This window comes from Macrotis lagotis, chromosome 1 (genome assembly GCF_037893015.1).
Source record: "Macrotis lagotis isolate mMagLag1 chromosome 1, bilby.v1.9.chrom.fasta, whole genome shotgun sequence".
Classification (NCBI taxonomy): domain Eukaryota; kingdom Metazoa; phylum Chordata; class Mammalia; order Peramelemorphia; family Peramelidae; genus Macrotis; species Macrotis lagotis.
This window is the reverse complement of record NC_133658.1, coordinates 788,435,880-788,451,764: the sequence shown is the minus strand read 5'-3', so window position 1 is coordinate 788,451,764 and position 15,885 is coordinate 788,435,880. Positions and strand designations below refer to the sequence as shown.

Here is a 15,885-nt window from a genome sequence, read left to right as displayed (position 1 = left end):
ATGCCCCAGATTTTAGGGAGAAAACAGTTTGGTTTTCTCTACCACCTTAGTAAATAACTTCCAAAAAGCTAATTAACTCAGATTGACTAATTGATAATTAGTGGAGAGCATAATGGATGGGGGCTCAGTAACAAAAATAAACCTCCCTACTTCTGCTTGATTCCTCAGGGTTAGTCCTTAAACCTTCAGAGGAAAAATAATTAGCTACCTTCTGGGACTCAGTCTGAATGATGGCTGGGAATTACATATATATATATATATATACATATATATATGTATATATATATGTATATATTCCCATTTTATCCTCAGAACCCTGTGATACTGTGATACAGGGATAAAAATATTGGCCATGTGAGAGGAATAATGGGGTGAGGGTAAATCTAGCAAGATGTGAGACATTATGTAGTAAGTGTAGGGCTAGATTTGAAGTCAGAAGGCTGGGTTGAAATTCCACCACTGACACTTACCAGCTATGTGACCATGGGTAAGTTATTTCAATTTTCTATATCTTAGCTTCCTCATCCATAAAATAGACATAATATTTATGATATTTACCTCAAGAGGTTGTACAATATTCTATTGAAAAATATGTGCTGATCTTTTTGTAAATTTCTATTATTATTGCATGACCAATGCTCACTATTGGTGTTCTTTGTGGAATGAAGGTCTTGAGAACAAAGAAATGTCTGGATTTTCAAAAGTAGTTTATAAGAACTTTAAAAAAAAAGAAAGTGGTGATCACTAGGATCAGAAGGGATTCCTTAAGATGTCATGACAAAGCAACTTCATTTTCTCCTTTGATACAGTTACTAGGTTGAAAGATTGAGAATTTTCTCATTTTAAATAATTTTCAATCATATCTAACTCTTGATGATCCCATTTGAGGTTTTCTTGGCACAGACACTGGAGTGCTTTACCATTTCCTTTTCTAGAAAAGGAATAAAGAATACAGATAAAGAAACTGAGGCAGGAAGTTAAATGACTTGCCCAGGATCACACAGCTAATTAAATGTCTAAGAATTAGATTTGAACTCAGAAGATGAGTCAATATGAGTCTAGACCTGACATTCTTTCTACTTTGCACCTAGATGTCCTAGATTGAGAATGTGTATACTCTATCCAGGTTTCAGTCATAGCACACATCTGGCAGTCTCTAACTCTTGCAGACAAAATCTAAGCTCTCCTCCTTCCAGTTAGAAACTTCAGTATATATTCCACTACTTTTGCTAGTAGTCAAAGCAGAGGCAAATCAAGGCAAGGCGGTGTCTCTGTTCTTTTCATAGAGCTTAATTCTCTAATAAGAAACTGCAAACCTCCAAAATCACCTCATCTAGTTCTTCAATACTTCCAAAGGTTAACCTTTACTGGAAAAGTATACTCTTTGTATATCTACCTATGATGGCATCAGATCACTGTGCATATCTATAGAGACTTTAATGGTGTTTATCTGGGAAATCTTCCAAAAGTGCTTTGCAACAGGATCTTTCTATAAAATTAAATTATGTGAAACTAACGACTTTACTACATGCAAAGGAGAGAAATATTCTAGAAAGCACAGAAAAGAGATGAACAACTTGTCTCTGTTCCACCTTTAAAATTATTAAAATGCTCATGACATTGTGGAATATGAGCGGATTACTTCAGTCATCTTTTTATTTGGCATATGGTAAGCCACCACATTGAAAAGTCAATAGGAACCCAAATGACCAAATGAACTATGCTGTACCCCCAAGGTATATGAGTTATAAAGATATGGTTATAGTCACCTTCTCCCCTCATTACCTAAGAGTGAGGCAAAGCTTTAATTATTAAAATTGGAATTTAATGATTTGCATATATTTTCCATAGGAGCTAGCCAGTCATTATTACTCTGATATTTTTATCCCCCAGCACAATTAAATGTGGTTGGATCCTTTGGGGACTCAAAGTCATATAAAATTTGCAAATATATGCAAAGCTGCCATGCTACCAGTCTACAAACCCCCAACGTAAGATTTTTATGCTGTTTTCAGCCACTTAAAGAAAAACAGTTTCTAATCACTTGAAAAATGGAGTAAGAAAAAATAAATTTCATTTTTTCAGATTTTGTTAACTGATTGGTGACAATCCAAACCTTTGATTCTCTCCCATTCTTCCAAGATGAAGCATTTTCTGTATAGCTCATCCATTCTCATAGGATAACCCATTTTTTCTATTTTTGTTGTTGTTGAGTCATTTCAGTTATTCCAAATCTTCATGATCCCATTTGGAGTTGTCTTGGCAAAGATACTGCAGCAGTTTACCATTTTCTTATCCAGTTCACTTTTCAGATAAGGAAACTGAGGCAAAGAGGGTTAAGTGACTTAGACAGTTTTCACAAAGCTAGTTTTTGTCACCATATCTGAACTCAGGTCTTCCTGATTCCAGGTGTAGCACTCTAACCTTTTCACCACCCAGTGACCCTTCTGATAGAGTTAAGTTCATTATTTCTAATATGCTTGCACCTGATAGCCTCTAAAGATAATCCTTCCATAAAAGCATGAGATTTAAAGCTGAAAGGAATCTTAGAAATCATCTACTTCAATATGCTCCTCTTATGGATGAGGAAACTCAGTTTCAGAATAAGTACATAACTTATTCAAGGAGATATAGATAGATAGATAGATAGATAGATAGATAGATAGATAGATAGATAGATAGATAGATAGATAGATAGATGATAGATATAGATACATAATATATTTCAGATAATAAGTAGCAAAGCAAGGATGTAAATTCAAGATTTATTGTACTAAAGTCAGGGTTCTTTATACTACACCATACTGCCTCATATTAATTGTATGGACAGTTCACTGATCAAATCAGACTGATAAAATATTCACAAAAATCACTTTTTCCATGAGATTTGTTTCAAAACTGCCAGCTCCAACTGACACAAATAATCAAGCCCTTCTATATTTATTCAAGCTGAACTAAATTGCTGAATAATCTAAAACTGCTGTTTCCATGTATTTTCATTAGACTTAAATAATCTCTCCCTCAAAAAACAAAAAGAAAACCTTTCTATGAGAGACTTATGGATGGAAAATCATGGAATCATACAATTTTAGAGCCAAAAATGACCTGAGATCTAATCTAGCCCCCCCCCCCCCCCGATATTTTACAGATAAAGTAATTGAAGTCCAGAAATATATTTGGGCAAGGTTCAAATTAAAACCCAGTTCTTCTGATTCTTTGGCCAGTACTCTCAAGTAGACCACACATCTCTCTCCTATCCCAATCCCACAAGTCAAATAAAATTAGTATAGGATGGAATGATCTTTCTTAATCCAGGTCCCTATCAAAACATTGGTTTGGTTTGGTTTTAAGGAGAAACAAGATGGGAGAAACTCTTAAACTGAAGAAATGTTACAACCAGTTGTAACAGTTTCAAAAGTATCATATCAGTTGCATTTCACACCAGAATTCCTAAAATTTCAGTGCTATATGATACAAAGGTTATAACCTTTGCATTAAGTCCTTCTAGCCTTTCTGTTCTGCTCCTCAACTGTATGTCTCACTTGCTCTCTCTTCAATTATCTCTCTCTGGCTCCCTTCTTCACCTCTCTGTATCTATCTTCCTCCCCCTGTTTCTGTCACTCATCCATATGTCTGTCTGTCTGTCTGTCTGTTTGTCTGTCTCTCTCTCTCTCTCTCTCTCTTTCTCTCTCTCTCTCTCACACACACACACACACACACACACACACACACATACACACGGTTTCCTTTAAGAACACTAAGAAGCAAAAATAAGAGATATTGTTCTCTTGAAGCAATTCTGAGCAACTAGAGTTTCACTAATGCTAATTCTTCCTAAAAGTAATTCTTTATAATCTATGCATTAGTCTTCTATCAGAACTTGGCATACAGCTCTTTTCAGCCACCATTGGTTATGGCATCATTTATCAAATAAATGACTCAGCCAAAAACTGTATGTAATACATACAGATTTATCCTCAAATTTAAAGTATGCAATTCATCACCATCACACATTTCAAAATTTAAAGAATAACTGATATTTATAATCATGTTTCCCATTTTCAAAGCCCTGTATAAATAAGAGACCAGTTCTTTCATTCATAGGAGGAACTGCCAGCTATGCAAGTTCCCATCAATCCAGAGCACCACCTTCTCTGCAACTTGAGTTCTAGTGTCCTAGAACACAGAGCATGTGTGGCTTACCTAAGGTGGCAGTCATAAAGGTCTGAGGTGAGTTCTGAACTCAGGTCTTCTTGGACCCAATGTCAGCTCACTTTTCACTATACCACACTGCCTCTCCACATGATTTACAGAATCTATCTGATTTTTCACAGCATCCCTATGGGATGTCACAAAATAATTATCACCTCTCTTTTAAAGACAGAAAATTGAAATGGAAAAAGACTAATAATTTACTCATGGTCCCATGGCTAATAAAGTAACAGATGTGGACCTTGAAACTAGAATTTCTGATCCCAAATCTCAAGCTCTTAAATTTTTTAAATTTTTTAAAAATTTTATTTTCAATTCACAAAACAAAACAAACATTTCCATACACAGTACAATAACAAAGATGATTGCATTAAAGTTAACAAAACTTTAAGACACATTCTGACCTTACATCTCTTGGATTGTTTGATTTTTCCACTGGATACAAATTTTTGAGGGTTTATGGAAAAAAGAAGCTCCTTCCCCTCCCCAGTCCCAGCAATGCAAATGAGAAGCCAAGAAAGAAACAGAGCATAGTCCTGCTGATTTTCATTCATTTAATTTAATACGAATTAACATAGTGGAAAAATGTTTGGGACCAAAGAAAAAGTGATTTTTATGAAAAGGTAGTCATAACAGAATAGGAACTCCCTTTTCTGTTATATTATTTTAACAAGGTACAAAATGATAAATTATTATTTGTGGTCTTTAAAATCAACTATATTGTCACCCAAGCTTGATGCTGTAAAGTTCTCTACATATTTTAATATTTCTAATAGCCTATAAGACATTCTTTACCTTCAGTTATACTCTGGCAAACTTAACATGTTCATGTCCAGAATCCCTACCTTTGGACCCTCAGGAATTGTGTGGTTGCCTTAGTAACCCACTAAATCTAAGCTCTGTCTCTATTTTTGCTTCACTTTACAACTCTCAGACTCCTCCACACTACACACCCCAGTTCTTACCCCACCCTTCCTATCCTGGAACCGTAATGAAATCAATTCCACCATTGTTCCTGGAAAGGGTATGTCAATCTACCTTCTCCTACCACTCCATTCAGCTACCTCTAACTTTCCAAACCAAAGTCTTCACTGGCCACCTTTGTGATTTGTGTGCAAGCTCACTGAAAGGAGTGGTTGTCTTCATTTATTTTTATCCTCATAGGAATTGATGTATATGGAATGCTTTTTAATTCATTCTTTTCTTATTCATGCCTAGAGACTTTCCTAATTAGGAAAATTAGATAACCAGGACAAAATAATATGAAGAGATTTTTTTCGTGATCCACCAAAGCACCTAAGCAACAATTTTTTTTTAAATTGAAAAGTACAATCCTCTAGATTTAAATGAAAAAGTCAGCTCATTTGAATATTTTTACATACAGATATGCAAGGACACAACTGTAGTATCTACATGGCAGCTTATTAATACTTCAATAGATAAGTTCCTTTCCAAAAAGATTACGATGCTAAATAGTGATACTAATTCCCAAGGGCTGATCTCTCTCCCTTGTAGACCACGACATTTTTGTCAGTTTCATGCACTTTGACTTTATAAAGGACTCCCAAAGGAAGAACTTTCTGAAGATTTTCCCAGATATATACAGCTACATTTTCTGTTGTGCTGTGGATAGAGATAAAAGTTTTACAAGTTCAACATGAAAATGATTAGTAATAGTCTCAAACTTATCAATAATATCAAAGAAATAAAATAATCAAAGAAATAAATACTTCTTGTGGTTTTAAATGTTACATTCTCAGGTAAACTTTAGCATTTATACTAACAACCAGATAAGGAAAATTACTTATTCAATAGCTACCCCAAACAGGGGATACTTCTCTAAAATCAAATCTTTTGGTGTCATTTTAGAGCTAGAAAAGAACAGACTCCCCAATTTGGAAAGGTTTTTTTTACCACCTACAAAGCCATGGGCAGTGAGGTTTATTTATCTGAACATGGAAATCAAATGAGAAACAAATGTGTAATTATCCTACAAAAATGACCTATTTAGGAGAAATTGTTTTCAAAGTAAACAACTCTGCTATATCTATCATATCAAAGACAGCATATTACCTTAAAGAATTTTTTAACTTCCACAAATATTTGACAAAGCTTCAAGCATTATGCAACAGCTACCAACCACTATACTATAGATTGGAACCTTGGTCTATACTAGCAAACAGATGGCAATCTTTCAGCTTCTCAAATTCCTTTTATGTTTTTTTTTGTACAATAGTATGTACATTTGTATGTATATTGGTGTGGCATTCAAACAATAGTAAAATAAAAAATGAGAAAGGAAAATAAAACATATCTATGAAATGAAGCCAATTTGTCCAAACCCAGAAATTTTTTAGAACTAAGTTTGGGGGGGAGCTAGGTGACGTGATGGATAAAGCACCGGCCCTGGAGTCAGGAGTACCTGAGTTCAAATCTGACCTCAGTCACTTAATAATTGCCTAGTTGTGTGACCTTGGGCAAGCCACTTAACCCCATTGCCTTGCAAAAACCAAAAAAAAAAGAACTAATTTTTATCTGATATTGTTTTTATAGAGATCCTTATTACCCACTTTTCTGCAGGCCATATTTTTAATGAATTCTTAATGATATGTTGCCATATCAAATGAAGGGGACAAGAACTAAGGAATATGCCTTGGGGAAAAAATTCCATTAGAGGTCTCATTTACCACTGATGGTCTCTGAACATAACAGTATTGAGACAAATGTAACTGCTCTTCCCTCCCCTCTCCCAGAATCCTCCCACTCTCCATTTACCCCCTTCATTCAACATCACTAACAGAAGTCTGACAAGAAGTTTCAGAGCTTCCAACATGTACAGTTCTTTTTTTCATCCTCCCTTTCTTGCCCTCATTTTCAACTCAGATCTATCCTCTCTAGGGACTCTCAGTTAAAGGGGCCACTTTTCTACCACACCTGGACCAATTAACAGAAGCCCCAATCCCCCCACACACACACTCCCCCAACTGGTAATTTTAGAACTAGAGAAGACCATGTTCCATAACTTGGAGAGAATTTTTACCACTTACAAAGCCATGAGCAGTGGGGTTTATTTATCTAACACAGAAACCAAAACATAACTTCTGGGAAGAGGAGAACTATAATCTGAAATCCCTTCCTACCGTAACTCACTCCTGGTGGGTTTTTTCCCCAAGTCTGAAAGATATAGCAAAGGTCATTAAATGGATGCTTGAATATTACGTCCTTTTCTAAAGATTGTCCTCCCTTAACTCTTGTAGTAACAGCAGCTTGGTTGACCCTAGTTCTTCCCACTTTAGTGAAGAAAGTCCCCCCCAGAGAATGCTATGGCTACTGTTTCTGCTCTTGCTGCTACAGAAGCAAATTTTGGGCTATGCCCATGATTCTAACATAACTTTTTTAAGTTACACTGAGGTCTTATACAAGCCACCTTAGGGAGAAGGTGGGGGGGGGGGAACGGAGACTGCATTCTATTTGAACCAATATGAAAATTCATCCTCATTTTATTATCTGTTATGACACAAGAGTGGGAGCCAGTACCTACCTCACGACATCTGCGAAGTAAGGTACATCCTGGTCCAGGTTCTTATGATCAAGGGGTTTCATAATTGCCTCCTGGAGCCAAAATAGAATAGAAAAAAAAAAATAATCTTGGCTCTATTTGTAATTCAGATTTGGATGGGCACTGCTTGTCTTCTTAGACCTTGGCCCTGTTCCTTAGAGTTTGGGCTCTTATGTGCTATGACTCTATCCAACCAAACTTCCAGGCAGCTTAATGTTATCAGTGGAAAATAGGACCTCTTTCTCCAACCAAAGAGTTGTCCTTCATATGTAAAGACCAGCTAGCAAAACCACAGTGATAAACCCACAATTACTATCCAATAATGAACGTATGCCAGTCTTCATATCAGAGTGAAAATGAATACATTAGAATTTCCCTATAATATGACCCAAGACAATTGAGAACATAGATGATGATTTTTGCATGATCTCCAAGAGGATTTATTTCAAACAACACAACTAATCAAAACTCTCATCTATCAGTGCCACAACAAGGAATCCGAGGTTAGCAAAAGGACATGCAACAAGAATACTGAGGTTTTCTCAGAGTTATTTATGCACTGCTTAATTGCAAAGTTAATTCAAATTTTGTTAAAAATCAAGTAATTTAATTATCTATATCTTCTAGAAGGAAAAAATATTTTATAAATGCAAAGTAGATTATTTCCAAGTGTTCAAACACATTCATATCATTTTTCTTCCTTTATCATCATCACAAGCTATTAATTGTCCTTTTTTCTGACATTAGCAGTCACATTCAGCTACCCTAAAAAACCTTGATATCAAGGAAGCAATCATTTTTAAAATCTTAAGAGGCATCATGATGTAGTCAGTAAAAAAAGAACATTGGTTTTAGAGCTTAGACTCAAATCTGCCTCTGACACTTACAAGTTGAGTGATTGTGGGCAAGTCCACTACACCAGTAAGCCTTTTTCATCTGCTATAAGGGGGTGATAATATTTGTTATACTGAGTTTACCATATTTTGATGAAATTAAATGAGGCAATGTTTGCAAAGTACTTGTAAACTTTAAAGCACTCTACAAAAGTCATCTATTGCTATGAATTATGGTTTCAATAATTGGAAAAGATTGTCCTATATGGGAAAAAGATAAATAGAAATTCATTTTTAAAAAAGGCCACACTAGACTAACCTCAATTCATTTTCTAAAAGAGTTACTATCCTGACAGATCGAGGGAAAGATACACATAAGTTAGCCTAAATTTTAGCAAAGAATTTAACATAATTTCTCACACTATGCTTGTAGACAGGAAAGAGCAATATTTGCTAGTTAATGGCAGTTAGATGGATTTGGAGCTTATTGAATGGATACAAAAGGCAGTCATTAATGGTTCAAGGTCAATATAGCCCAGGGAGCAATATTTGGTATTGTACTATTACATATTTTTATCAATGACTTCAATAGAAGCTTAAGTGGCATGATTATCAAATCTGCAGGTTATACTAAGCTAGGAGAGCCAGCAGATATCTGGCACTTTTCAGGAATGTTGTGGAGGAGGTTTTTTGTTTCAGTAAAAGGTAGTCTTAGAGGGTCCCTGCAGCTCATAGGATCTATGACTTTCAGGCTCAGGACAATGTCCAGCTCTTCCATGAAGTCTTCTCTTAAATACTGTACTCCATAAGAATCTCTTCTTTCTCTGAATCCAAAGCAATTCAACCTTTTTAGTAAAAAACATTGGCATGCTGATTTGTGTCTCTTAGGGCTCTTAGGTATACTTTAATGCATTCTCCACAGTGCAAAATAAATAGCTGTTTTTTATGTCATGGGGGAAAAAAGGGTAACATATAGAGACATATACAGTGTAATGTTATTTTCTTTTAGAATTGAAGTTTCAGAAAAAATGCTGAGTAACCTATGTCTAATATACTTAATGACATACTAGGAGTTGAGGAGAATACAGAAATATTGGCAGCCCCTACCCAGGGAAAAATATGAGGTAATTCAGTGCTAAATTTGGTGGTAACAATTGTAGAATAAAGGAGCTCAGAGAATGGGAAGATCTATGTGGGCAGGAATGGAATAGCAGCTTTCAAAAATGTAAGTGAGATTCTTTAAGGATGAGAATTTAAACAGATAAAGCAGAAAAGTAAGATGTAGCTCAAATAAATGACATAAATAGCTCTCTTGAGCACCATACAATATTTCTGATAAGTTTCCATTCCATGAACATACAAACAGCAGTAAAATAGGCAACATTAAAACCCTTGGTAAAAAAGGAGTTTCTTAGGGCCCACAGCAAAAACAACTCTAGCTTAGTTTGTAAGAGGAAGCCTTTGAAAATTTGTATTTAAGAACCTGAATTTTAAATATACACCACTGAGTTCTGCAGTACTGAATAATATTATTACCTCCATATAGTCTTTCAGATCTGTCAGATTCATAACCATTCCAGTAACAGGATCAATCTAAGGGATTAAAGTTAAAAATTTAAATTAAATTAAAGTTTAAAATTAAAATAATAAAATTAAAAATTAGATTTGGACAACTCATTATAATTAACCCTTAGGAAATGAAGAAAGTCAGCATGAAGCAGAGAGAACAGGCCAAAATATTTCCACAACCTCTTTCCCACAGAATCAATACCAAGACAATCCTCTAACTCTGAGACCCACTCTACTACAGTGACTACTTGTGCTTCAATATTAAAGTCAAGTCCTCAGAAACCAGTTTGAAGAAGAGTTCTTTGAAAGTAGAAAGTAGGAAAAAAAGCAGCAATTCACCAGATACAAAAATACTAATAAATAAACAACACTAAAAGAAATAAATTTTAAGCATAGGGTGCACAATGACAAGAATCCACCACATATGAAGGAAAAGGCCTTAAAAAGAGCAGCACAAACCATAGAAACAAAAGAAATATTTTCTGCACATACCTCTCCATGTACTGTCACCACAACTATGGGGGGGTGGGGTGGAAAACAAAACACCAAAAATAGGCATGACTTTCAACAAACTTACATATGGGCATAGATTGGCAACATAAGTTGTAGTAGACAGGGAACCTTCTAATATTTTCAAACAAAACAACTACCCAATTTTGAAGCCAGTTCCTTTATCACCAAATCACAGCTAAACTGAGATGGTAAGGCCCAGGCCAGCAAAGTGTGTTGCAGTTTGGCAGGAAAACTACCAGAACTGGTGTCCAATTGTGAGTAACACCTCTCTGAGTAAGGTCACACAGCAAATTAAGCATACTTGATGACTTAAATTCTTAGTAGAGACAAAAGAGAAATATGAATCTTCCTACCTCATTCACATAAATACACATATAAGCTGGCAGCAATAATTTGAGAAAAAACAGGTGCTTTTATAAAGTAAGGGGTAATTTAGGAGAAAACTGCTTCACAAATGGATGTTTATCTGAAGGTAGGCAACTTGTTTATAGATCAGCACTTGGAAGCATCTGTTATATCTTAATAGAATAAACTCTCAAGTACGAAACTCAAAAGATTTGATTCTATCAGAATAGAAAATGCCTTCTACCTGACTTCATAAATAAGACCTAGGAAGCTGACTGGAACTTAAACATTAAGTGAGATGCCCATGGTCACAGAGACCTACAAGTACTCTAGAGGTGGGGTTCGAAAACAGGTTTTCTATACTCAAAAGCCTGCACTTTACCTACTATACCATGCCTGGCTCACTCTTCTAAGAGGTAACTCTCAATTATCCAGACATATATTACTCTTTGTGGTTTATCACAAGTAAATATTTAAACTAGTAGTTTCCCTACTAGGTAGCATGCTCCTTAACCACCTCCTTCTCTCAATGAGTATATACTTAAGGGAATATAAATTCATTTTAATGTTAACCTTTGTGGGATCTAGTTAGATGAATATGTACTGCCACAAAAAAATCTTATTATGAATTCCTAAGCCAAATAAAAATGATTTTAAACCACTGATTATTTTGGACTAGCTGTAACACTGCTTCACTCCATTAGAGCGGATAATTGAGAGTATTTCTCTTCTCTTTCTCCTATGAATACATCAAAACTACTAAAATTTATTCAACTAAGGGAGTGATATTTTACATTTGAAATTAATTTAACTTCTCCTTTTTGTCTAAAATCATGGGAATTAAAGCTTACAATGTTTTTCCCTTATTAAGTCCACAATGATGACATACACTTGACACTCAAATTTATATAATGTTAGACCTGGAAGAGACCTTAAGGATCATTGTAGTCTAACTCTGCTATTTTACAAGTATAGAAATAGAAGCTGAGAGAGTAACTTGTACAAGATAACTAGGAGAATTGGATCTAGACAGAACACAAATTTCCTAACTCCCAAACCATTGATTTCTCTGTAAAATCTATCCTCTCATTCCTGTGAAAGAGCTAAAATTCTTATATTCCCTTTCTTACCTTTATAGTTATGCCCATGGCCATTGGGATTATTACATTTCCCAAACAGCTTCAGATTCATTTCATCACTGAGAGATTTGCTGCCAAAGAAAAAAAATAAACAGTATACAAATAATAAATGCAAACCCCTATATGCTTAAAAATCATTAACCTTTGAAAATCAGTTGGTATTTGCTCATGTACCCCAACATGAACTCCCCTGTCAGATTTATTACTTTTTCTTTTTTAATTACAAGACTTACTTGTGTTACTATCATCCCAGATCAGAACACTATACCATTGAGACTAGTAATTCACAGTTTTTAAATTCAACAACATTAAGGTCACACAGACCCTTTTAAAAGGAAATCACCAGTGCCCATTTCTATCTACTGTGAAATATTCCAAAGTCACAAATTTCCAGTATTCTCTTTAAGAGACTATCATACAACCTAGCCACATATCCTTAAAAGTTTCTCTTTTTCCTATATCCAGTTGTGCCTATATGTAATACTTTCCTCCCTCAACTAGTTAGGCAAAAGTCAACACATATTTATTAAGCATGGACTATTTGGGGACCACTGTGCTAAGGCCACAGGGATACAAAGAAAGGTGAAATAATTCCCGCTCTCAGAAAGCTCATAGCCTATGAGCCAGACAAGCAAACAAAGCTACAAACAAGCTATAGATGAGATATAGCAGAGATAATCAATAGAAGAGAGGCACTAGAATTAAAGGGAATTATAGGCTTCTTGTAGAAGGTAAGATTTTAGCTAAAGGAGGTCAGTTTTGAATAAGGCCAGGAAAGGAAGTCAGGATGAGGGTATGAAGGGTAAGGGAATTCTGGGGAGAGAAAAGCTGACCCAATGAAAATGTCTGATCTCTGGGTATAGATTTTCTAGTGTGAGAAATAGCAAAGCAGTGAGCAAGTACTACTGGGTCAAGAAAAGTAGAAAAACAACAGATTTTGGAGATCTTTAAAAGCCAAACAGCAGATTTGATATTTGATTCTGAAGTCGATCAATTAAAGCCTTTCAAATTATTTACACACTGTTTTTTGTTTCTTGTTCTCCAAGAGCACCAATGACATCAGGAGGGTGACATCTTAACTTACAAATGAAGTGGATTTAAGTGAGGCGGGGGGCTGTGCAAGTCAACAGCCTCACTCTCTCCTCTGGAGTCATGCAGTCCAGTGGCAAGACCTTAAGCCAAGATGACTGGCAAAGGATGAAGTAGGAGACATAGTCCTTTTTTAAACTAAGGTCTTTCCCAGGTCTAAGTTGGTTTGAGGCAATGCCCTTCAGTGATTAAAGGCTAGGTAAAAATCAAGACAAAAGATGGCATCCAGAGTTTCTAGCCAAAAAAAAGAAACAAATGCTATTTATGTGCACTGTGAGCCATCTAAACTCAAACTATGAGCAAGTAAGGCTTGGACTGAGGCCTATTACTATGCAATCAAAGAAAGCCAAGTGATTTGGGTTTAAAGACATTGTCAATTTTAAACACAATGGATTTTTCAAAGTCTGTTTTTCAGAGCTATATTTCAAGAAATCATAACTAAAAACTACATGAGACAAAATAATTGTTCCAGCTTTTAAAAAAAAAGGTAGAAAAAATCAATAAGGAAAGGCTGAGATGAATGACCTTTTTTGTATCCCCAGTGCCTGCACAGTAGGCACTTCATAAATGTTTCCTGATTGGGTGTCTAAAGTTCTCATCATTCTGTGTCCCCCACCTCAAAAAGAAGGGATTCAGCGTCTCCAATACATTCGCTAATAGTAGCATCACTTCTCTCTCTAGCTTCACCTCTTTTCTCTGTTCCCATTTCTTCCCCAATTTAACCTATAGTATTCCACAGCTACACCTATACCTTATATATCCATCTTTCCTTCTTTTGTTGATGAATCCAAACTCTGTCTATCTCTGGGCCTTACACCAAGAGTTCTGCCCAGCCCCCTTGTGAAGTGACCTGCCTCTTTCCCCTTACTCCAGGAGGAGGGGGAGGGGGAGGGGGAGGAGGGGGAGGGGGGAGGGGAGGGGGGGAGGGGGAGGGGGGAGGGGGAGGATCTCCCCGAGCGACCTATTGGAGCCCCTGGAGGGAGAGGGCGTGGCCGGCAGCCCCGCCCCCTGCCCGGTAGGCGCAGTCCTGGCCCCGCCCCGCCCGGCCCCGCCCCGCCCGGCCCCGCCCCTTGCCTCCCAGCACCCCTCCCCCCGTCACCTGTGGAGCCGGTGGCTCGCGCTAAAGGTGACGCTCCGCGAGAACCGCGCGTAGTGCGGCGCGCGGCGCCAGCCTGAGGCGCTCATCGTGTGGCCGGCCGGCGCGCCGCGGGCCTCTCGGGTGACCTCCGGAAGGAGACGTCCGCCTTTCCGGAAGGCCCCGCCCGCGAGGAGCGGCCGCGGGAGAGGCGCCCCTGCCGGCGGCGGGGGAGCTCCCTCCGGAGGCCCGGAAGGTCAAGGTCGCCCCGGCCGCTTAACCCTGGAATAACATTCCAACCCTCCGGGGACGGAGGCATTCCGTCCGGCGCTCCAAATTGTGTTTTCTGCACTCAAGAGGAAGCTTAAGATCATCCCTCTCTTGGGTCCATAACCAGACCGAGGCTCTCCAAAGTAAAAGCAATTATAACTTTTTTCAAAAAGCACGGACCTTATATACTCGCATGTTTCCTTATTGAGCAGTTATAAGCACCGTTCCCATGGTGTTACAGCATAACACAAACCAAAAATGAAAATTAAAAGATGAAATAATATTTGGCCCAAGTAGGGAGCCAATGAGAATCTATTGCGTAGGGAAGTGACAAGGTCCGATCTGAAACTTAGGAAAAATAAAAACAACTTTGAGAAAAATGATCAAAAGCGCTTGGCAGCTGTGTGGAGGAGGTGCCAAGAGAGGAGAGATCTGAGGCAGGATCCGGGCAAAGGAGAGGTGAGACCCTGAGCTCGCTGGTGACTGCGTCATTAGCGACATGGGGGTTGTGAGGAAAGAGAACATTGGGCCGTTCATTTGAAGATCTAGGAGGACTGTGAAGACTCAAGGATGACAGAAGTCACTGGAGTGACTGAAAAGATAGGACTATCATTAGTAACGAGCAAGTCTGAAAGAAGAGTGGAACCGGAGAGAGATTATTTAATATAAAGAAAGTTATAAACTATCACGGGCCACCTCCTCCCACATAGTAAAATTCACTCAGTTGGAAAGGAGAGGAAAGGGGGCTCATGTTCTCAGGTCAGCGACCCCTGAGGGGCATCCACCACAGCCACCAGGTTATTCAAGAAATAGGGGTTTCATCCGCTGGGATGGGTGGGATTTTCCTCATTCAACTGCTACAGGTGAGAAGATGCCTGGGTAGCAGGTAGGTACAATTACCCCGAGGAGCCAAGGCCTATCCGAGGGGGTAGAGTGGGGAGGGACTCGTGAAGTAGAGAGAGGGAGGGAGAATGGAGAAGTGTTGGAGCTTATATGTTTAGTTATGTTGGAGGCAGGTGTTAAGACTATGACAACAAGAATGGAATGTAATCTATCTTTCTTTCTATTGTGCAATTAATCACACACCTCTCGGGATCAGGTCCCAGTCAGCGCCAGATACAATCTGGGGTAGAGTTAGGATGCAAAGTGGTTTCTGAGTTTGGACCTTCCCTCCCAGTGCAAGGTCATACTCTAGGTCCTTGGGAGCTCCTGAAAAACTTCTGTTCTCTACCTAGCTGTGTGGCCTCAGGCAAGCCCCTTAACCCCATCTGCCTAGCAAAA

The 15,885-nt window shown here is 37.8% G+C and overlaps 1 protein-coding gene across 1 annotated transcript; it reads right to left on the bottom strand.

Moving 5' to 3' along the window:
- Positions 1 to 4,510: 4,510 nt before the first annotated feature.
- PTS (6-pyruvoyltetrahydropterin synthase) lies at positions 4,511 to 14,534 on the bottom strand. Its single transcript, XM_074216687.1, has 6 exons — positions 14,359 to 14,534; positions 12,162 to 12,241; positions 10,666 to 10,688; positions 10,141 to 10,197; positions 7,754 to 7,824; positions 4,511 to 5,835 (listed from the first exon to the last, which is right to left on the bottom strand). The coding sequence occupies exons 1-6, from the start codon at positions 14,442 to 14,444 to the stop codon at positions 5,694 to 5,696; spliced, it is 459 nt and encodes a 152-aa protein (XP_074072788.1). The 5' UTR covers positions 14,445 to 14,534; the 3' UTR covers positions 4,511 to 5,693.
- Positions 14,535 to 15,885: the final 1,351 nt, after the last annotated feature.